The sequence below is a fragment of the Acromyrmex echinatior genome, chromosome 9 (assembly GCF_024713525.1).
Source record: "Acromyrmex echinatior isolate Ae372 chromosome 9, ASM2471352v2, whole genome shotgun sequence".
NCBI classification, from domain to species: Eukaryota; Metazoa; Arthropoda; class Insecta; order Hymenoptera; family Formicidae; genus Acromyrmex; species Acromyrmex echinatior.
The window spans coordinates 7,082,303-7,108,126 of record NC_141860.1 but is presented as its reverse complement, the minus strand read 5'-3'; the positions used below and the strand labels follow the sequence as shown (position 1 = coordinate 7,108,126).

General features: G+C 29.7%; 1 protein-coding gene across 1 annotated transcript in view; it reads right to left on the bottom strand.

Annotated features, from left to right (window-relative positions):
• qless (decaprenyl diphosphate synthase subunit 1 qless) overlaps positions 1-25,824 on the bottom strand; it is a 50,046-nt gene that overhangs the window by 10,146 nt on the left and 14,076 nt on the right. The window contains exons 2-4 of the mRNA XM_011064466.2: positions 5,081-5,233; positions 1,765-1,898; positions 8-149 (exon numbers count right to left, since the gene is read on the bottom strand). Coding sequence (XP_011062768.1) covers positions 8-149; positions 1,765-1,898; positions 5,081-5,233 — 429 coding nt within the window. The remainder of the gene's footprint in view (positions 1-7; positions 150-1,764; positions 1,899-5,080; positions 5,234-25,824) is intronic.

Here is a 25,824-nt window from a genome sequence, read left to right as displayed (position 1 = left end):
TTACTACCTTTTTTTGACTCCAGAGGACATTAACCGATGGCTTGCCACGACGGAAGTCGGATTGATCAATGACATCATCGTGCAATAAAGAAGCGTTATGGATCATCTCGGAAATCATAGCTATTTGTCGTTGTGAATACAAAAGATCGCTGAAAAAAGGAGAAAGAACCGTTGTTGTAGAATAATTCATTTTCATAACTATTTACCATAATACCAGCATAATTTTAATAATTAACAATATATTTTTTCATGATCTTTTAATCATATATTAGGTGTTGGAATTAATTCGTAGCGTTTTACAAGTGATGGGAAGTACTTTCATTAATGTATTTTTTAATGCTCATGTGAAATAAATAACATTCTTTCATTAAAAACGCTACGAATTAATTCCAACACCTAATATATTTTTTATAGCATATATAATAAAAATTTACAAACAAAGTTTAAGTTACTTAACGATTTTCATAGCAACATATCTAATTAAAAATTTTTTAGATAATTTTTTTCCAATCTTTCAAATTGTTCAATTAAAAATTTCTAATTTATGCAAATCGAAATTATTAAATTAAAGATATATGCATTTAATATTTTTTATTTCTCGATAAATTTTGAAGTTATTTATGATAGAGTCTAAAATTCTTAATGAGACATTTTTTCGGACATCACTTCACCAATAAATTAAAATAAGCAGAAAATTATCCCGTTTAAGAAGATAAGCAATAAACCTGTTTCAATCTGATAATTTCCGTGCCTTTATATAATAAAAAATAAACTTTAACAAATCATGAATTTAAAATCGCTTTCACCGAAGAAGTATTTCAAATATCTCAATAATAATCGATACATAATAAAATTTCGTTCTGTAATCACTTTAAAATTTATCGGAAGCTAAAAAAATACTACACACACACATACACACGCACACGCACACGTACACGCACAAATACAAGCACACGCGCACACACACCTATATCTTCAGTCTAATAATTTCGACTTCCATAAATTATGAATTTTTAATTGAACAAATTAAAAGATATTGGGAAAAATTATCTCAAGTTTGAAAATTTTAATATATTATTGCTATGAAAATTATTTTAATTGCTAATAAAATCTACAACAAAATCACGCCTAAACAGTTTAACATGTTACGACGTGTCTTAAAGCGCTTCTCATTCACGTGGCTGCCCCATTCATATGCATTCGTACGTAGTAATGCTTGTACAAGACGCGACCACCGCTTTCATAGATATCTCTAACGTACCACTTTGTCGACAGTTTTAATGCTTTCTAAACGCCGTGAGCATACGTTTTCATACGTACGAAGATTCACTGTGCTTCATGTACTCGTGCATGTATAGCGTTAATAAAAAGAATCGACTCTCTCACGCGCGATTTTCTTAATTATAAATTTTCTAACAAATTTTTTCTAACACTACTTCAAAATCTCAATTAAAAACTCGATTCTTAGTTGTAAGAATAAAACAGCAGGTATGATAAGTATATTAGCCGTTTTATAAATATTTATCATTACTTTGCTTTCTCATTTTTAATCATGCAAATACATCATCTTTTTCTAATCCCTTAATTTGTCTTTAAAAAAAAAATGTAACGCTCTTCTAAATATTCGACAGAAGCAGAGGATTACTTTTTTTTTTGCATTTTGCTAGACTTCTATAGTTCCAGACGTGCAATTCATAATGTCGTTTATCAAGATTCTTTATAAATAAATTTCAAACATGTTTGTAGAAACATGTCTCCACTTACTTTCTTCCCTTGTGATAATTAATAGCTCGTGCCATGAGTATGGTAAACATGGGTCGTACCGCTTTCCCCTGGCCATCGAAATAGTATGTGCTTATAGGTTGCAACTCTTCTAGTGAGGTGTTTTTTATAAGTCTCTGAAACAATAAGACATCTTGGAATATTAACGAAAAATATCGTTGATCCGAATATCTGTAGAATAAAAATTAAAATCGATGACCGCGCAAATATCGGTATATTTGCATACATATATGCAGGATAAAGTACAAAGTACAAATATCACGTCTTATATAATTTGTAAAAAAGTTTTAAAATTATTATTATTATCATTAAGCATAATAATTCATGAAAATATAGAAATGGTATTTTATGAAATTTATATAATTCATACTCTCTAAATTCTTTGAAATGGAATATTACTCTAAGAGCTAGTCTTGGAAAAGAGTAGCTCAATTTTCAATCTTTAAGAGTGAGATTTTATTCTTTAGAGAGAGATTTACCCTAAAAGTTTTAAAGTGTAATATAATTTATTTTATTATATCTTCATATATAATTATTATTGTTATGACAATACGTCAAGTCACACAACTCTTTAAAATAACGTTTGCATTAATTATCTGAAAATTAAGTTTTTGCTAGTTTCTCTCTTTACAGTTTAATACTATTAAATGATAATTTAGTTGCAATCAAAGAAGGGAGGAGAAAGATTACGTTCTTTACAGCGTAATCTCTCTCCTCTCTTCATCGATCGGTTACAAAACTAAAAAAAACTATTCAGGTGCAGTGCGTAATCAGAAGAGAAATTTGCTACTCTCATCCTTTCGATAGTATCGGAACTCGTTCCATGATCGCGAATTAAATATTCGTCAGACAACTGTCTCCCATGCAATAACGAAAGAGGACAATGTCGAGAGAGATAGAACTGCTTTAGATTCCACTTGCGATTCCGGTTGAAAGTTCCTTCTGGAATTTGGCCAAAATTTAAAAGAATGTATGCATCCGTTACGCCTCTCGATGAGCTTGCATTATAGTCATTCTTCGCGCGGCTCACGTGACCGGAAATCGATCGATACTATTGAACCCTGAAGAGATTCGATATCGCTCAAATACCGCTACTGTGCTCGTGATACTAAATCGCATCGATTTCTCTAACTTTCCTCAAATCAAGTGACGAACCAACGTTGAAGTTACGATGGTTCGTTGAAAACAATTTCTTTTGTTTTGCCAACATCTGCTAATGCCGACAATTTATCGTTCCTTTTTGAAGTACCGACAATTTTGATAATTAAGAATTCGTTAATGATATTTTGGAACATTTTAAGATCACGAGATCCTGCAGTTATAGTGTGATAATTGTATAACTATCTAGAATAATATCGTTTTTATAGATTGAGCAAATTTCACACTGTTTTCTGTGTACGCGAATGTTGATCATGAGTAAAAGTTCTTCTCTCGACCATATGCAGACCGTGAAGTCGAGCTGCTTTCGCTTACGGGCCGAGGCACCTTAAGCAGAGGCGCCGCCGCGTGAAAATTGCATGGCTCTTCATCAATATTTATAAACGCGCTTCTTGACGATTGTTCTTGTCACTAAAGCAATGAAAAAGCTCGAGCTGCGTCAATTCAAGCGTCATTCACTGATTGAGATAGAAACAGCAAAGTGTATATACACTGTTACACACAAAACTTTAAAATTTATTTAAAAATACAAAAAATTGAATTTAATAGAATTTAAAATTTAAATAAAATTTTATAACTAAATCGCAACAAAAATAAATATTTAATGATAAAAGAAAAAAGCTCAAAATTTAAGAGTGAAGTCAAACAATATCTTTTATTCAGATTTAAAAAAATATAATATTTATTTTTAAAGGAACAATGTTACTTCTAAATATTAGTGTACGATTAGATAAATTATTGTGAGAATATTTTATTATATCGATTTCAAAAAAATTGGTAAAACAGTAATATACAAAATTAAAAATTATATATATATATATATAATTTTTAATAATATTTAGAAGCAACATTGTTCCTTTAAAAATAAATATTATATTTTTTTAAATACTTTTTTAAATATATACCTATATTTAATTATGAATTAATTAACAAGAGAAAAGATCCAAGTGTTTTCCTCAGATTTTGGTGAGTTTTTAATATATTGTTTTATAGACAAAAATAAAAGACACGTATTTTTTTTATACATATCCTATCGCACTTTTAAGAAGGAGAAACACCAATTAGAAAAAAATCGATCTTTTCTTTCGAAGCGAATATCATCGAAAGTATTATACAAGAATAAAAAAAATGAAATAAAAATTGAAATAAAAGTTGAATAATTTTAAAAATATTTTGTAATAATAATTTAAAATTTTTTTAATTATATTTATTATAAGTACATTTTAAATCATTTAACTTTATTTCAAACACTTTTTTTTCTATCTTTTATGGTTTCGATGATATATACAAAAAAAATTGATTTTTTTCTAAAAAATGTATTCCTTAAAAGTGCGATAGAACACAAATAAAAAAAATACATTTCCCTTATTTTCATTTACAAAACAATATATCGGAGGAGAATATTTGGGTCCTTTCCTTATAAGATATAAAAATATTTTTTTTGGGATATATATATATATATATATATATATATATAATTCTAAGAAAGACAGATTATTAGAAATAGAAAAAAGATAATGTGTATGTCTTTTACTCTGATTTGATAGAAGTATCAAGCCTATCATGTGAAATAAAAGCAAATTGATTACGCAGTCTACTCTAATTACTCCTTTTTGATATACGCGTTTTTTTATCGCATCACTGAACTCATCGTAGATTGGCTAGCATAATTTAATTTCACAATAGTCTAGCATACGTAATATCGATGAAGTCAATTACATAAATAGTTGTTAAGGCAATATGCTGTTACTTCCCGAAAGTTTCTCGAGGCTATCCATGTGAATGACAATTGCCTCCTCATGGGAATGAGGATTAATGGCCTTCGACTTCTTTTATGTAACTAATTCGTATATTGCTTCATAACTGACAATGTTGTTCATCTATTTCACGTAGCTGTTACAGTTGCTAATATATTAATAAGAATTTGAGAAAATTTTGATCCTTTACGGAAAATCTTCAAGTTTTAAAATAATTCAATTAACTTTTCAAGATATATTGGCAAATACAGATATTAATGTAGAGAAATCAAGAAACTTAATTCTACTTTATTTCATTACAAGTTTTTACGTTTCTAAAGAGAAAGAAAGAAGCTGGAAGCGTAAATCTTACTTTCTAATAAAAACAAAGTAAAAAGACTTACCGTTCGTATATCGACAAATATATCCTTAAGGTCGTCTTCTACAAGTGTATAAGGATCGATTTGGTAATCAGGTAAAGATCCAGGCATTTGCGTTTGCATAGTGCTCGTTGCCCTCACGAGATCTAGCCTGCTGTCCCGGGAGTTCATTTTGTTCTGTAAATGGAAGAAAAAAAGAAAGTTCTGTATTACGTCAAATATTGACCATAAACTTATATCTATTATGACATCAGAATTAACTGCGCAATCAGAACAAATATTTACTTTGTTTTAAGTTTCAAACGTGACCATCATCGAATATTTTAGCGCTTTGTATCGTATAAATCCTTTTAGTTATATATATATGATTTATTTAGTTTTTACTGAATTAAATTTTAAAAAAGGGAAAGTACTGTCTCTCTTTTCCTTTATGTGTGTGTGTGTGTGTGTGTGTGTTTTTATATCAATATTATATATTTAAGATCTTTATTCAATGAATACCGATGAGGAACGGCAAAAAATATTAAATTGCTAATACCAATATTTATGATATGAATTAGTAACTTTTTTTACAAGAATTTATTTCAAATCGTCCTTAAAAAATATCGTATAAATAAATCGAATGAGAAGATATGATAAATGTGACAGTAATAAATATCGTGTTTCACATAGTAATTATTTAATGCGCAATATATACTATGTTAATGGCGAGTAGAGATATTTCTCTCAGAACATGTCCGACGCAACGTATGATTTACTACTGTCGCCGGTCTGACCCTATTTGAGCAACTACTACTCTTGCAACACGTCCGCCACAAGTCTTAAACACTCGGAAAAGAACGCGTTAATTAAGATTTTCTTACGTATTTCACGAGAAACTGATCATGAATATTGTTCATTCACATTTCAAGCTTTCGCTGTCTAATGTCAGTTTTATAAAATGATAAAACACATTTCAAAGGAAACACCGTTAATCAATCTTGACAAAAGAAATCTGTTGTCAATTATAAAAGAACGTAGTTGTCAATTTGCACCTGATGCTGATGAAATTTTGAATGTGTGAAGATAAATATTTTCATTATTTCTAAATATATATTCTAAGGACTCTTTTCGAAATTTTTCAAACGCGTAGACTTTTTTACACATTATTCGCATAATTGTGAAAATTAATACGCAATTTGAATACGATCCGATTTGCATAAAGAATTATTGACCGAACTTTTTTTGCATAAAACTGTTTTCGTAGCGATGGAACGCAGGTGCTTACCAACACTTCGCTGTTTTGCAGCGATTCGTTCGAAGGAACGACTGCATTCTTTCGCTCTGTACACAATGATGTCCCATTTCGTCATCGAATCTCGCGATCAATGTTCCATGATTTCTTGGTATTCAGCGACGTGACTATAAGTAATCATTCTATACCAAAAATATTTATGTAATTGCGACATTTTTAATTAAACTTGTTTTTAATAAAAACTTATCTTTTCAGTATGATAAGACGATCGTACATATCGATTTATGGGGATACAAAATGAATACTATAAACATTAATAATGCGCAATAAAAGATTCTATCAAAATTCTATAATGTACTATTTTATTTTGTCATGTATTTAATAAATATACATAGATTTTATACTAAATATAATATTTAATATTATATTAAATTAATATAATATTATATTAAAGATTTTATACTAAATAATATATTTACATAAAATATTATACATAAATTTAAATTTTTGGCATATCAGAATTAATCTGAAATTTGAATTTCAGATTACAAACATATAATTTTATCATATTCGAAGATAAAACTAAATAATAATCGTGTAGTTTTGCGGATAGAATATTTGTGGTCTTACGCATAGACAATTGCACTGTGTAACGTTTAATTTGTCGGCGAACTGATCGAGGTCGTTACAGGCAAATAATAACGCTCACTAGCCATGAAGAAATATGCAACGTGTATGTATGCCGTAATAAACTGATTGCCGGTGACCGGCAACATTGTGAATTTGGCCTACAAAAACCTGAAAATAATTAGTTGAACTACATTACACTTGATTTTCTGCGTTAGCGGCGTATTGCAATAACGCTCGCAAATACTCCTTTTTTATTGCAGCCTTTCAATCCCACAAAAACAATGTCAGCGTGTTGTTAACCCGTTTGCGTGGACAATTGTGGTAATTTATCTGACCCTGGAAAGTAACTGTTTTTATGGCACTTGTACTTATAATGCTGCCTATAATATCTCTCTCTCTCTCTCTCTCTCTCTCTCTCTCTCTCTCTCTCTCTTTTTCTCTTATTTTTATTTTGTTTATATTCTTTATTGTTTTTTTGATTTTTATCATTTTTGTTATATTTTTTAATTTTTATCACATTTGTTATATTCTGTTAATTTTCTTTGTTCATTTTTCTTTATGTTTGTTCTTAGAAAACTTGTCCCATGACACTATCTGTTTCAATTAGTTTACAATTAGTCTTATTTTGTATTTCTTATCTAATTTTCTATGTCTTATTATTTTTGTTTGTTATTATTTCTATGTTATTTTTGTTTAAAGTTTTTTGAAATTTTTGTATCCTATATACATCTCTATACCTGAGTTTTCTATTGTTACTCACCTTTTGCTTGTTATAACTATATAATTATAGTTATTTCAGTATTTGAAAGGGATATCAGAACACTCAATAAATAATGCTGAGATTTATCTAAACTATCTATCCCTTTCTCTTGTCCGTTAACATTATTACATGTATTGTTAGGTATCAATGAATAATAGCAATCCAGTCCATTGAGTTAAGTAACATTTTGTTATTTTTCATTTTAGATATAAAAATATAAATCAATCCATTTCTGTGGTTAATTTTAAAGTGAACATCGTTCATATACGTATGTATATAACGTATATATGCATTAGTAAATAATAAACAGTAAGTCACATTAATACAGTTTCTTGACTTAAATTATTTAATTCCTGTTTTAATCAAATTGACAATATATTGGATTGGACTGAAAAGGATTCATTTTAATATTCATGAATCCGTGTTTCTGAAAATCTGAATCTACTTTAATCTATTTCATTCTCGTTTGCTGGGTATAAAAATTGTTTAAAATTAACTCAAATTGGGTATAATTTATTAAAATTATGAATTTAATGATGTAAAAAATATAAATATATTGCAATTATAAACGATTAATATTCAATATCAGTAATTAGACTGGAAATCTAATCCTTTTGTTTATGCCGAGATGATTTGTAGATGACATATAATATTAAGTTAAGCAGGTCCTAGATTCTTTCTAGTAATGCTGCCGTATTATATAAAATATGCACAGAAAGATATGCATAAAATATATTCATAATTTTACATATAATTTATTTAAATATGTACATAGATTAATATAAATTTCAATAATGTAAATGTTTCGATGTTATATAACGAAGGTTTACTATTTCAAAGTAACAAATGTTATATCGATGTCTCACCTTTTATTTAAAACGTATAGCCGTCACTTTGTTCGTCAGGAGGATATGTAACATTGAGCAATAATTTAATGTGTGTTCATGTGTCTGATAATTTCCATGCACGTATATATATATATATATATATCTTCCGTCCATTATATTTCTGAATAATTGGCCGTAGCGGCAATACACAAGTTCACTACATCTGACTTTTACTGGTCTCTCGTGAGTGTACTCGACTCAAGGCTAACGCCGAAGGAAATCACGAATTTGCAAGAAAAAAAAAACATGTTTGCAACCAGCATGAACGCGCTAAATGTTCCTTTAGCCTAGAACTAGTCTAATGGTCATTACAATTATTGGTCCACACAGCATGTTTTCTATTTACGCTAATAAACACGACGTTTAATTGCAAAAATTGTTCATGGAACAAATACAATATAAGTGAAGTAAACACTCATTATTCATTATACGATTTTCAACGCATATTTTTGGAATATAACTTTCACGTATAAGCGTGCACCAACAAAAAACGATAGCCGGGAAAATTGGGGTAACGATATGACGATGCTGGATGTGAAAGCGGTCCATCGTCTATGGGCGTTACCGCGATGTCGTCATCAATGGCAGGGGTGTTCATTCATGAGCATGTGTTCCACAAAAGTATTTCAATTATCATACGACCGGTAATATCTTCAGCACATGCAACATTTGACTTGCCATGTAGAATCGCGTTGACTTTGCGTTAACATGTCGAAGATGCATGTCTGTGGCCTTGTCGATGGCTAAATCACTATTAGGCGATTATGAAAGCTGTTTGTCACGTGATACACGTAACAGTTAGCATAATTCCAAAATGGAGAGTGACACTAGGTCATAACTAGCATACCGAGACGCTCCTAAATCCTACTTCTGTGCTCTCACCAGTAAATCATAAGCGTGACGAAGATCCGTTTGCGTCCGTCGTTGACGGCTCATAAAAAGATATAGCCTGTCCGAGAAAACCACATCACGATGTTCCTTTTATAGATTTTTTCACCTATTTATCACATCGGGCTCCCCTTGAAATTAGATAAAAATGTCGAAGCTTCTAATTCTCGAATAATTCACGAAGAAACTTTTAGTACGTTACAGGAAAAAGAAATTGCAAATATACCACCATTCAACAATCATTAAATTTAAAAAAAATAACAATGTAACAATAACTTCTAAAATCAATTTAAACGGAATATTTTATTATATTAACGGATTTTAATGGAGTAAAAGATATAAATTATTTAATTAATTTAATTAATATAAAAAATATATAAAATAAAATATTGTGGAGAGAACACTGAAAGAAAAAAAATGGTTGGAATAACTATATTTAACTATAATTTATAGTCATTTTTTAGGACAACCATAAATTTATAATTGATTTGATCATATAAATAGTAACCTGAATATATAAATAGTAACCTAAATTATGATAACGATCATAATATGTATTCATTCAACTAATTGGTATGGTTATCTTACACATAAATTACATTTGCATAGAGTAAATTATACCATAAAATGTTGTGACTATTTATATAAGGTTATTGTTACTAACATTATAGCAATAATAACTATAAAAACAATGCTCCTAATTATTTTATCATGCAATTATAGTCACAAATACGATATACTTTTCTCTCAGTAAATTAAGTGTAACATATCCTTCGATTTAAAAGTCATTTCCGTATTAATAATCAGATTTACTTATAATATTCACTTTCTAGAATATCATTGATATCTCACCGAAGGACTTTAATTCAAACGAATGATTTTAATTCAATTATTTTATTTAATTAATTTATAAATAATTTAAGAGATGAAGACATTTTGTTTCAATTATCGAAATATAGAAGAGAAGAGGCCTAATGGATCACATTACAGCGATGATCTAAAGAGGTAAAAAACCGATATTACGAAATCGCATGCCTCCTCTGAGCGCGCCTCTGTCGCAACGCTTCGAGTCGCACCTGCAATTAACGGCTGAACGGAGCTAACTTGCGCATAACGAAGAAAAAGTAGCGTCAAATGATAGATCTTTTGCAGAACTTTGTTAACCGACGTTTCATCTTATTACGGCTACCTGAATTCCATTGAGCTATTTGATTGCCTAAACAAGCAGCAGCAATATCCCAGTAAACGAAAATCGATTAAAATGAATTCAAAAAGATTTATTTCAACGTTCACGAGTGCATACTTCTGGAAAATCCATTTGATGAAATCCATTTTAATGTTTAAGCTTTTTTATTCATTTATAAGAAATGCATGAAGCACATTTTCTATGCATTTTAATCTAAAATAAGATCAGTTTTTAATGTGGATCGTGAATATTGTCCAATTCAAAAATTCTGGATAAGGGAAATGCAGTTTTTTAACACTGAAAAAAATTGAATTTTAATAAATCAATTATTTGAATAGTGCCATCTAAATATTCCTATACAAAAATATATTTGTTTGATGTAAAAACATTAATCTGATTTAACGATTATTTTTTTTATTAAATAAATATTTATTTATTGTAAGTAAATGTTTAGTTAGCACTAGTCAAATGAATATTTATTTAAATACAGGTATTTTCTTTTCAGTGCAATTAAATCCAATTGAATCCAATTAAATAAAAAAATCTTTTTCCATTTAAAAAAAAACGCATCCGGATGGATTAAAAATTTCAGTCCATTTTAATCCATTCTCGTTTATTATTATAGGAACGCGGAGAGGAAACAAATCTCTGCATTCGCCAAACGCGATCTTCGCTACGTGGATGTCGATGACTGCGAAATAAGTGTGAAATTTGTGGATTGAAAATTAGGTGGAGCTCGTAGATCTTAAAGAGTTCGAATTTCGGCATGTCTGTAAGAGGTGAAAGCGCGATTACATGACTGGACGTTGCCCGACACTTGCCGTGAGGTAGACTGTGGCAATGCGATGTTATAAACTTGGCCGGAGATCATCAACATGGAGGGAGAAATAGTCGTGATGGCCTTCGAACCCTCTCAACACCTACGATGTAAGCGCGACGTAAACGAGCATATGATGGACCGTTGCACAAAGAATCTCAATTGAAAAGGCCATTAGTTACTCGGCGCAAGAAACTGGTAATAATAAATCCAGCAAGAATAGGAAGAATATGTTTTCAGATGTTACGAAGCGGGGAAAAGGGAAAAGGAGGAAAAAGATATTACTTATTTGAAAGCAACGAAAATAAGATAAGCATTGCTATGCTGCAACTTTGATAATTAGAAATTCGATGAAGTAGAAATGTGGAAAGATTGATATACGCTTAGATACATCTGTGACGCACATTTCACGATAATTATTATGATTTACGTTTCATTTCGCATCAATAAGATATGAAATAAGACGTTCTTATTTTTGCTAAACAAGAAATTGATAATGAAATCTTCGATGAATTCGGAAATTCCAGGAAAATTATATCATATCTTTTCTTGAGAAAAAAATTTCATGAAGATTGTAAATAATATATTTTCCAAGTCTTAATTTTTCAATCATAAATTACATAATTAAGAAGATATAATTGAAAAATCGAAATGCTTCTATTTAAAAATTAAACAGAATATTATTTAAAATGAAAATAAAACTATTTCAAAATTTCAAATCGATTGACCGTGCAATTTTTAAGAAAGAAAGAGTTAAAGTTCGAATTTTATGCATGATGCTTATGGTAAATGTATTGAATGACTGACTATAATACATAATTACTTACTTTTAAAATGCTTCGATCCCCAGCAAACGAGAATGGATTGAAATGAATTGGATCCAAGCTGACACTAGTTTAATATTCGGAAAAAAAAAACATTCATATTTAAGGGTTACAAATTTTATTTCTAAGACATTTATAATAATTATACCTGAAATTAACTGGTTCAAATTGGTATTAAAAAACGCATCTTAGTGGGATTTTTGAAATCTAGCACTTCTGGATTATGAATCTTCTACGTTACCCGCTACATCACTTCTTCAATTGGTAAATGTGTTATTCATTCTCTACTTCAATTACAACCAGCTAAACTAGTAACGAAATTATAAATATAATAAAAATATCATTATTTACGATTATTTATAGAATAAAAATATTATCATTTAACAGATATATAATAAAGTATAAACCATTTACATTACTATGAGACAACATTGGGTAAGTGTCGCATAATTTAATCTCGCTTGGTCGTTATCGCGCGTCGTGATTAGCCTAATATTCGGGCTGTGTTCAACTTTAGTTCGCGAGTGTTCACATCGATCATTCATTTTATTTCTAATCAAAGGGAAAAAAGAACATAGCTCAATTATTTTTACGTTACAATTTTTTTTTAACTTAGTTAGGTTAAGACGAAAAATTTCCTACTTATAATTTTGAATAATTTAAGTAGCATTGAAACCAAATTATGGTTCATTTTTAAATAAAAATTTTTTTTATTCAATTAGATTGAAAAACTAATAAGCATTTCATATTCAGAATATTGAATTGAGCAGTATTCACGTTACACAGAAATTGCTGACATTATTTTTGAGTTTAACTGAATTAAAAAAACTGTACTTCCTATTCACAATTCTGAATTGAATAGTATTCACGATGCACAGAAAATGTTCATATTATTTTTAGATCGAAAGGCATAGAGATATGCTCTATGCAATTCTTGTAAATGAATAAAAATGCATTCAGGATTAAAAACGATTTTAACATTCACATATTTCTGAAAAATCTAAATCCATTTTAATCCATTTCAATCCATTCTCATTTGCTAGGAACCTATTATTACGTTTTCAACTATAAAATACGTATATAAAATATTTTAACTTCAATTAACTATCAATTACTAGTGGCACTAGTCAATTACTAATGCGCAATTCAAATAGGAATGCCAATCTCATTTTCAGAATGCAATGTTGTCAAGTTATCGATAATCATTGAACATAAAACATTAAATTACTTGCATTTTCTAATAATAGAATATTAATATTATAATTCATAATTAAAAATTAGCAATCAATGTCATCTTTTAATTTTAATGAATCATGAATTAACCTTTCTTATTATTAAAATTTACATACATTAGGTTGGTATTATCAATGTAGAACAATAGCGTTATCCACCCCGCAAGTGATCGATCGTACACCCTTAATTAAAGTCTCTTTATCGATTTCTCAACAATGTGACTCGCGTAAAACATAAGAATGTGAAATCTATTATAATTATTATATCGTAAATATAATTGTGCAACTCGTCAATAAAATGGAAGAAAGAATGCGCAAGCACAGAGCACATCATCTCTTAAACTCAAAATTATTAGTTAACTTAGTAGCTCAGACCTTCTCTTTAAGAAAGAAAAAGAAGAGAGATCAAGAAATTATTACAAAGTCAGTTGAAACTTTAGCCACAGTAATAGAAAACGTAGTGAAGGAAGAAACATTTGTAAATGTAGAAATATAATGCAATCATCTTATATAGAGTCAAAATAACAATCTGAATTTTTACTGTACATAATAAAAAGTATTTCATCACTTTTATTTGACTGAATAAGTTTTATTTTTTGAATAAAATTTTCGATTAGAATAAATAATATAATAATTTATAATTTCGATTTTTATCAAAATTAATCATTTAATTTGTACTATTAATTTTGTATATATATATATATATATATACTATATATATATATATACAAGAAATTAATCATTTAATTTTTACTATTAATTTTTATAAAAATCGAAATTATAAATTATTATATTATTTATTCTAATCGAAAGTTTTATTCACAAAATAAAACTTATTCAGTCAAATAAAAGTGATAAAATACTTATTATTTATATATATTTATATATATATATTTATATATATATATATATGTACGTATGTATGTATAATTACACGACAATGCAGATTTAACAAGAAATGATCTTCTACGTTCACTTCTCGTCAGTGTGCTTTGCTACATTCTATGTCTATATTAATTCTTCAACAAGTATAGAACGCATCTATTAGCTCCTATCCGTTTACGGCGATTGTGCATCATAAAACCTCCTATACAAACATGCTGGACACGTTTTCATCTCTTTCTCGTAAAGGTGCAAGGCTGAAGTTCAGGCTGTGTGACGACAAACAATTCGTGACGTAAGAAACTGACAAGACGAAATTTCAACCTGAATCGAAGAACGCTTTCTCCTTCTTTCACCTTTTCCTTATAATTGGAATATAATATTCCTCTACTCGAATAATAATTTTTACATAATATTATTTGGACAAGAGTTATGCAATTAAAAGAATGGACCACCGAGACGAGTCTGATTCCAAAACGAATGAATCATCAACGAAGCAATATAACGGTACGGAAATTGTATTGTCGTTTTTGCGACTCTTGATGCGCGTGACACATTACGCGAAATATTTGACGTCTCTCTCAAGAAATAACTGTTTGTCAACGCACGAAGTGCATGTTGCCAAATCTTTAAAGTCTCAACAGCCATATTTTGTTTGCTCACCAGAAAGATAGCTTTCACTTCACGATTGGCATCCAGGTTTCTTGCTACTTTCTTTGGAAAATCGTTTCAATAATATTCGCAATAATCAATGGCATTTTAGGAGTTTGAATTCTAAATCTAAATATATCCTATTAACATCTACTATACCTACATATATATGCAATCTTTTCTTTACAATCATTAATATTTTGATAAGTGATCAGTTATTATAATTGACCTAAAAATATTATTTACTTACGTTAGTATAATTAATATATATTAATATATATATTAATTATACATGTATGTATACATAATATATATTAACTATAAAATAATGACAATACACACACACACACACACACACACACACACACATATAATACAATTTAAAAAAATATATACATAAGTTACTTGTGCGTAATCAGTATACATTACTATAAAAATATATATTAATTAAACTCATTTTAATTGTAAAGTTAAACTTTATTTTGTTAAACGTAGTGTACACTAAGAAAAAAAAATTGCTGTTTCAAAAAAATATTAGCTGATTTAATTAAATATACACTGAGAAACTCATTTAGTTGAATCAATTAATTTCTTGTTTAGATATGGACAAATAAATCCTTGGTTGATAAAATAATATAATTGAATTATATGCAATAAAATAATTTAATTGAAGCCAAACATTTGGTTATTGTAAACTTTATTAAATGTCAACCATCAGAAATAAGTAAAATGTTACAATAACCAAATACTTCAACTAAATGAATTTCTTGGATGATAGCGATTACGGGCTGTTAAGCCCATTAAAATATTTGTTAGTTCAAACAAATAACATGTTTTTAATTACAAGTTAATCTAAATATTTGAATTAAATAATCATTACGAACTAAACGTATTTTGTGAAGTTAACAAATTTTTTTTCTCAGTGTACACACTAATTATAAGATGTCTGAATGATCTTTAAAATCATGTGACCTTTAAAAAGTTCGAGCGATGAAGATATATTATTTTTCTATTTAGTCGCAATAAACGAAGTCAGCGTCCTTTCTCGAAAGGAATGCTCGGGCGTAGCAGGTGAAGAATCAACATGAATGAAATTGCTGTTCGCCAGTTATACTTTCGGAAGGAAGAACGAAGAAGATACGATGTGACTCCGTCGTTCTCGAAGAACGATATCGAATGTTAAAAGGCACGGAGTGGGAAAATACACTTTCTCCGTGAGCGTTGGTCGACCCACATTCTGGAATCGCTCGCCATGTTCATCGATGCTGATGTCCGTTTCGATGAACGCGATGGCGTGCTCTAATGCGCGTATCTGATCAAAGGAATCAAGGTCTCACGATTCTCCGCGTTAGAATCCGATAGATGCTTTTAGATCGTAGAACGGAAAATAATTAATTCTAGTCTCACATTTTTATCACGTTTTCGAGTTATTGTATGCATTGTCGTATAATCACATGTTATTGCGCGATGTCAATTTAATTTAATTGAGAAATCCATAAATCATTTTTCCTCTATTACTGCAGAAGGAGGCTAGTGAACTTAAAGTAATTATTTCAGAGAAACCTTTCATGATTAAGAAAAGTCTTGATTTAATTATTCGACGTTTTCTCAATAACGCCTAAGCGCGGCATGGTTAACCATAAACGGTTATGAACAACTGAGAGAAAGAACGAATGCCAAATGTACTATATATGGCGTATGGTAAAAGTTGTTCACACGCAATGGTCCCCCTACATAAGTTAATGTATATATGGGAGTTTCTATTTATTTTGAAGTATGTCATTACGACACATAGATGTTAGCATTGATACGCATATCGGTTTCCAAAATACCAGGAAACTAATACACAACACGTTTGCTTCTACACATTTGAACAGGTCGAAGAAGTTATCACCTTGAAAGAGTGTGATATACACTTCGTCCAAATTGCGGACAATTACGTCTACGTGAGTAACTGCTCGCGCATGTTCTGGAACACGTTACATCCACGCATTTGATTATGTGAATGTTGAGATGCTATTAACCATTGATTGCGTATTACGTTGATGATACTTGGGAAGCGTATTCAGCACGTTGTCTAATGAATTCTCACGTGCCATCGCATAATGTCACATTCAGTCGAAGATTTCTCATTAGTTTCAGTTCTTGACTTTTGTGCTTCCCTCTTCTTCAATTCTATAGAAGGGGGAAAATGGAAGGGGGAAAATAAATTTAGGGAAACAAGATTATTACGTTGAAGTCAAAAACAAGTTGAACTGAATGTACGTACATCTTTTTACACCAAAGAACATAGTCTATTATGCGGGGGTCTACAATAGAAGTTGTAGCGGTCGTAGGGTCTTAAGTCATAGAAAATTGACCAATCATTAGTCGATTATTCTTCTCTCATATTGGACAGTGATTGATTAATTTTCTACGATTTATTACGACCGCTACGACTTCTATTGCAGATCCCACGTTAGCGTATTGTCGATTTATCTCCAGATATATCTCGTATATTTAAATGCATTCAAGATAATTATTAGTTGCACTTAAATTTTTATTATCCACGGAAAAGATAATTTACAAGCAGGAAGAGATGCTGTTACGTCATTTTGTACTTTATATAATAATGGATTTTTAGGAAAACAAGATCACGCTGAAACTCAAAAGCAAATTGAATTGGATGTACAAAAGAAGGTTCTTCATCAGGGTCTTGTCAATTTGTTTCTAAATTATGTCATAAATTATGTCATAAATTCAAATGTATTCAAGATAATTACTACTTGCATTTAAATTTTTGTCAAACCCGTAATTTTCGAGAAAAACAAGATGCTAATACGTTCCTATATAGTACTTTATACCTATATCATAAATACATCTAGAAAAACGAATTTGGCATTTAGAATACCCCATCCCACTTAAAATCTTAATAAAAATATTCATTCGATGCGTTTCCACTCAAAACGAAAGAATCTGGCAGAAAAATACAGCAGTCGGCCTCGTAAATTAAGTTATTAAGTGTCAAAGTTTGGAAACTTTAGAGATATACAGGGTGGGCCATCTATTGGTACGTTTTTGAATTTCGTCGTATGGCAACACCGAACGAGCTACAGACCCGAAATTTTGACAGTTTATTAGTCATACCGTCCGCGGCACGAAACAACATGTTTTCTCTTGAAGAGCGTTTTGAAATTTTAAAAACTTATTTTCAAAGTCAGTGCTGTGTCGCCGAAACTGTACGAATTTTGAAAAGAAATATGGGTCGTGATAGAGCACCCACCGAAGGAGCTATACGCAAATTGGTGAGGAAAGTTCGTGAGAAAGGGATGTTAGTGGATGACAGAAGTGGTCCCAGAGCTCGGACAGTGCGCACACCCGAGAATATTGAGGCTGTGGCCCAAAGTGTGAGACAATTCCAGCTTTGAAAAACAATATTACGACTGTTTTGAGTGAAATTGGCGCCGAGGTAGTCCAAAATGTCATTAATAATTGGGGTGACCGAATGGCATACTGTAAGGCCAGTAGAGGGAGCCACATGAACGAAATCGTTTTTCATTCTTGACGCGGATACTTTTAGCTTCACAACAAAAAAAAAATTAATAAAAAATATCAATGTATGCTCATTTGATCGCATTTTTAAAAACGTACCAATAGATGGCCCACCCTGTATCTGTTATCTCGACTCAATATAACGCTATATGTATACGTTCTGCATTAATTCACACAAATTCACTGTTTCAAAAACAAATTCTTTGTTTCACAAACACAAATTCACTATTTTAAAAACACAAATTCGCTGCTTTGAAAACACACATTCTCTACTTCACAAATACAAATTCACTGCTAATGCAAAAAATTTGTGTTTGTAAAGCAGTGCAATTTGTATTTTAAAACAGTGGGTTTTTATAATAATAAATTATGTTTTTAAAGCAGTAAATTTATATAATTAAAGCAGAACGTATACATAGTGATATATTGACAGAGTCGGGATGACAGATATTTTAACTTCTAAGTCTCTAATTTTAACACTTAATAACTCGATTCACGAAGCCGCGTTTTTTTACCAGATTCTTTCGTTTTAAATGAAAATACATCGAATAAATATATTTTTATTAAGATTTTAGATGGGGTGAGGCATTCTAAACAATTATCATGAATTTTTAGGGAAATAAAATCGCGCTGAAGCTAAAAAAAAGTGTAACAGAATATCTTGTCAATTTCTCTCTTTCTCATATATTTAACTGCATTTCAGATAATTACTATTTGCATATAATTTTTATTAAATCAGCAATGAGATAGTTCTCAAACAGGATGCTAATATAGCCCTGCACAAATACTTAACAGCCTTGAAAATTTTTGAATTATGAACGTAATAAGACAGTAAATAATGTGAAACCGACAACCACACACGACTGCGTCGTCCAAGTAGATACTTTAAATAATCAAGGTCAGTACGCATTCCTCTAGAACTTTCCATGGGCGTTTTACCATGCTGAACAATCGTCATCCACTTTTCCCTCTCGCAATAGACTCGATTAACAGGCACGTAGCCGCGGAATGAATGGAACAGACAAAAAGATAGAAAAGCGTATCGCACTTATTAGCGTATCAATCGCCGTATATATGCTTTACATACACAATTGTGATGAAAGATTTGTGATGAAAACGGGAATCCCAGCATTCCTAACTTAAGACTGTCATTGTCTCAAGACTATTTTTGTCGCGTCTCTCAATAACGCCAGTATATAATCAACGCACGCACGCAGACGTGCCACATTATGACGTGGATTATCAAGATCACAAATTAAAAATTCGTTTCGTTTTTTATTCTGAATTAAATTTTCTGAATTCAACAGATGAATTAAAAAAAAAGAAAAGATATTTGAATACTAGTTTTATGTATTTCAAAGAGAAACTTTACCTCGCAATACAGAGATTACTTACACTACTAATTCCAAATTGCCTACACTACAAACAACATTTCACTTAATATTATTTACAACATTTAATTTCTCCCCAGAAAAATGTTCTTGCGTGCGTACGTATGTGTGTAATATTTCTGATTTTACTTTTTGACTGAAGTACAATAAAATATATATATAACTTATGTACGAGTTGTATATTCTCATTAGCTGACTTTATTGTAGATTGTATTTTTAATATCGAGAATCCTGGTATTTTTTCTTTTTAAATAAATTGAAGTAGCATCATTATTTTCGATCGTTTCATCACTCTTTCGATAGACAAAAAATAAATTTTCAATAATCGAATACGAAATCATTTTACGAAATCATTATTCGATCATTAAAAAATAGATTCGTCAAAAAAAGATGTTGTACATCTGGCATCGTAAAAAAAACGTCTTGTAAAAAAAATTTATTGCTTCAAGATATCATTAACACTAAACCTTTCGAATAAATTCTATGCAACTTTAATTGTAAATTTCTATGACTATTGGCATAATTAAACATCAGATTTACTATATATCGAACTCGATATGGGAATGCATATACCGGTGGGAAGTTACCAAACAGGTACGAAGAAAGTTTCTTGTAGATCAAAGAGGGGAGTGAAATAAATGGCGAGCGTTTGAGAGGAATCCGATGAGAGTTTCGAGGAGGGTCTTTCTCCTCCTTGGTTCCTTCTCGTGTGAAATTAGCTACGCGTGGCTGAGAGATTTTATTAACATTTCTCTACAGTATAATATCCAAGTTCCTATCACTCTCGATCTCAAAGCGCTTGCTTGGCGAACGAAACGAAAGATTTCACTAATCTTCGTTAAAGATAATCTTCTCTGTACGCTGCGCTGTATCATGGAGTATAATTGACAAAGAAAAACAAAGAATTGTTAAAAATTAAAGTTTTTGTTCCTTAGATTTTATAGATATATTTATATGGATAATACAAATTGCGATATAAAATACAGTATTATTAACATATTTTGCTGCTGCGCAATTATAATTATAAATGTACAATTATAATTTTTTTATTATTATTTATTAGAATTATTAATAGAAATATTAATACTTAATTTTTCTCTATAATATTTTTTCTTTATAATCTTTTATTTAATATTATTATTATTATGGAGACATACAATAACACTCGTTTAATTGTTTAATATCATTTCTATCTAGATTTTTAGGAAAGTTTATTTTTTGAAAATGCAGTTTATATATATATATATATATATATATATATATATATATATACCAAGTTGATTCAAGATTTTTCGTCATTCCTTCGTTCGTGCTCGAAATAATAGCGCAGTTTAAGATCGCGATCGTGCAACAGATTACGATGCACTTTACGTAACCTTTAAAAGCTAGAACATGTTTTCTGAATTATTTAACACTATGCGTCTGCTCGTCATTACGAGGTTTAATTCAATTAGTTACTTTCACTCGTTCGAACGGCTGCATCACTAATTGCTCCGGATTATTAATTTAGGAAAGTGGCAATTTTGCAATGATTTGGCACGATTTAAAAAAAAACAATTGGAATGATCTATCTTAAGAAGAATTGTAAGAAATACTTTCTAGTAAAAATAAGAATTGTTTAATATGCATTTACAAATTTTACAACTTACTACAAATTTATGAATAATCATTACTCAGCGGAGAAACAACCTCGTAAATATAATATCTGAAATGTAGATACAATTCTCATAACACGCTGTTTCTGTAATAATAAATCTGAGAAGTATGAATGACGAAGTCATTCAACTCTAACAGAGATAAACAAAGCGACATTGCAATGACTCAAGACTCAAGATTCGTATTTCATTAAAACAATAATTGACTGATTAAATAAGAGGGAGAGAGAGAGAGAGAGAGAGAGAGAGAGAGAGAGAGAGAGAAATGATCAGTTTTTAAAATCTCAGTTTTTATAAATCCAAGCAAACTTGACTTATATTAGATAATCACACTGTCACGTCTCGATAGTCCTTGACCGTCTCAAGTTGTAATAGTTTCATTAATCTATTCTGTTATGAAGTCACAGTTACGAATGTTTATTCACTTCAATGTACTAATTATATATAAAAGTTGGCAATACTTAATAATTTGAATAAATTAAAGAAACTATGTATACGATTGAATAGGAAAGTCGATTGATCGACACTCTGGATAATCGGACAGTCACCCGCATTTCTAACGATAAATCATTTGTAATTGTCAGAGAAAGCTGATTCCTGTATCAAAGTTGAGCGCAAATTATCCTTGCGCTGAAAATGCGCTTTATTTTCGAGAAGAAATTAATTTTTCTCGTTGCGTCAAAATATTTGGTTAGCGTTTTAGAATGTCTCAGAATGTCCATAGAATGTCTCAGCTTTTGTGAACTCGAATCAGAACTGCGCGAAACAAAGAAGACATCCAACTGGTAATTCAACACAGTTAAAAACAAGTACGTAATCACTCAACTTTTACCGACTCGCATTTGGATATCGAGGGCACCTGCATGCCGTTCTCGTCGCGGAGAAACTGACCGCTTCATCGTCAAAGGAAGGATCGATATCATTTATCTTGCGCAGTTGTTAGGTCCTTCGCGATATTTATTTTTATTAATCCTTACGATGTCGAAATTATGCGAATCAGATTTCAAACAGCGATTTGTGCGATACTAATGAGATGGTGCCCGTTTCCACCAATATAGATTAACTTTAATACCAATGTAGATTAACTTTAATAACATTCGTAACTTTAATCTTGGTTCAACTCTTCGTCTTTTTCTAATTCTAAAGATTAGAAGGTGGAAATAGACATAAGTCTCTTATAAATTAAGTTTTATATAAATTAAACGTTAATCTTTTATAATATACATTCGTTTAAAATAATCTTCCCTAAAGGATATAATGATATTTGAAATATGTTAGAAAGACAACAAGAAGAAGAACAAGTTGGAACTGCAATTAAGATGTATATAAAGTAAAGCATTATATATAAAAAATTATTTTAAAACAAAATACTTTGCAATATTAAATCTCAACCGTACATGTGCATACAACCAATAAGAAATAAGTGCCTTTAATGGTTTAACTGGATTTTAAATTGCTTGTATAATTCTGTGTAAATTTATATACTACGCAAATTTATATACTAGAGAAGGAGGTAGTATTATGGCCAATGCAGATATAATGGCTCCTTTTAACATTTCTGCTATTAAGTGGCGAATTCTGAAGTGATTACTTATGGAATTATTTACTCAGTGGCTTATTATATCATGACGCTAATGCCAATAATGCTAATACACAATAATTATCATTTATAACAAATTTTTACTCTCAAGCATTTTGAAGGTCGGTTTTAAGGTATAGGTTATAAGGTATTTCAACATAATTACACATACCTTCTCATTCTTCTTAAACTTGAACGTATTATCATATGTATGTTTGAGTGTGTTCTTTGTTATTTAACTTTTTATTTCGCTGTATTTTGAGTTGTGCAAAGTTAAACAATAATATGGCATTTTGTTAATGTGATCCCCTTGTGCTGATTGCTGACGAGTTCTTTATCGAGGTTTTCATAACAAAATAATTAATCCATAAATCGATTGTAGATCTACTGTTAATCTATAGTTTATATTACATGTATATACATGGTTGGCGATATTCGACGGAAAGATCTGGCAACACTGTAACTTTTGACAGAGATGTTAGATCGAGTAACGACGTTTCCCATGATTGAAAAAAAAAACATCTTTCCGTCGAATATGGCCAACCCTGTAGATTTCTAGTATTGAACAACTTATATGCGACAGGAATTATATGAACATATATATATTTGCATAATTTGAATATATACACTCTACAATATTTTATTTTTTATGTAATTTTATAATCAAATATTGTTTTTTAAACAAAATCAATTTTTTATATTTATTTTTGTGGAAGGTCATATTTTACCACTCCTGTTTTTTTTCGATCCATTATGTAGTGTTGTTATATTTTTATAAATAGCGTTCTTAATAATAATATTTCATAACTTTCATTGAACAACATTTTAACAAATGTAATTGTTAAATTTTAAATTTAAGTATTAATTATTAATTGAATTTGTATAAGATATAAGTGAGATGCCACAATACTACCTTCTCCTCTACGATAAAAAATAGTGTGAATTTATATATTACTATAAAAAATAATTTGCATTTTACGGCAGAATTTATCAGAATAAAATAAGAAATATCTTGCAAATTATTCATTTTTCTTTTGATCTTTTAATACTATTTAATTTATAGTTTAATTTATAATTTTAATATTAGTTTAATTTATTTTAATACTTATCATTTTAATTATTTTTATATGTAAAATAACTAGAAAAAATAAAAAATATAATATGATAATAAATTTATATAAACGAGATATATATGTGCATTATTATCCCTTAAAAAATTAATAGGATCTCGTTGAATAAAGATGCTTTAAAAATGTATTGCATATATTTTATTCTCAAACTTGCAAAACTTTTATTTAAAAAATGATTTAAAAAAAATGATTTATTTTTTATATATTTAACAATCTTGACACATTTTCTTCAACCTCTTTATATATTTTTTATAATTTATTAATTAAAATATTTAAAAATATTAAAATCACACTATAGCAAGTTCTTAACAAAAAATCTTCATTGTTTCGCACCTTTGTTAAAATCAATAATATTAATAAAAGAGATTAGTATGATAGTGTCGACGACCCGTCATGCCTTACTCTTCTCTCCTCAAGGATCTTCGTCGATACATCTTTGCGCGATACCGCGAGCCTTGAAATCGCTGCACGATTCGACTACAGAATGAAGCAACGCCGATGATCGTTATGTGCGTTGCAATGTCTCTTTTAACGTCTCGGAACAGTTTTAGCAGACTTGTACGACGTCCGTTTGCGAATAACATTTGCAGAAAAAAAAACGCGGAAACATCTTGTGTGAATCAAAGAGAAGATGAACCGATTCCGGTTACTTTTTCTTTTTCTTTTTTTTTTTTCTTAGCGAAAGTATCTGCAAGTTCGATTTCGCCAACCTTAAATTCTTGTCGAGAAAATCCTATAGGATTCTTTCCTCGCACAAAAAAAATAATGATTGAATTAACTCAATTAACAAAGTATGTTATTGATTGAGCTTTGGTGAAAATACACAGAATTTCTGATACTATAACGCAAATATATATTTTGATATGCAATTAAAATTTGAGTATGGTATTAGTTATAGTTCGTTAATGCATATATATATCTAATCTGGTATACAGATCTAAAAACAATTCTGTTGGACCATCAAAATAATCACATAGGAATTCTAAGTACGATGAGCAATGTTGCAAAAAAACTTAATATTCTAGCAAATAGTTTACATAATTATTTTTATGGTTTAACAGAATTATTTCTAGATCTGTATCTAGCTAAATTTTTAGATATTTCACAAAACCATCCTTTCCGTGTGCTATCACGTACTCTCAATCCAAATTTTATATTTAAGTTAGAAATTATATATTGAAAAAAAATCAGAATTTCAAAGAAATATTTCTTTGCTCGTATTCAAAAAAATTATTTCTTTGGATGAAAAAAATTTTCATTGATCCAAATAATTTTTTTTAATACAAGCAAAGAAAAATTTCTTTGAATCAAGATATTTTTCAGTGTAAGAATTATTTCTGTAAGAAATAAATCGTCTCAACCTATTTTCCAAAAATATTGCCGGTTTTGATGTATCTATTATAATATTCTAGAAAATATAAATCCTGAGAAGAATTATATTTGAATATATGAATCTAAACACATATTATCCTATGCCACGGCAGAGAAAGT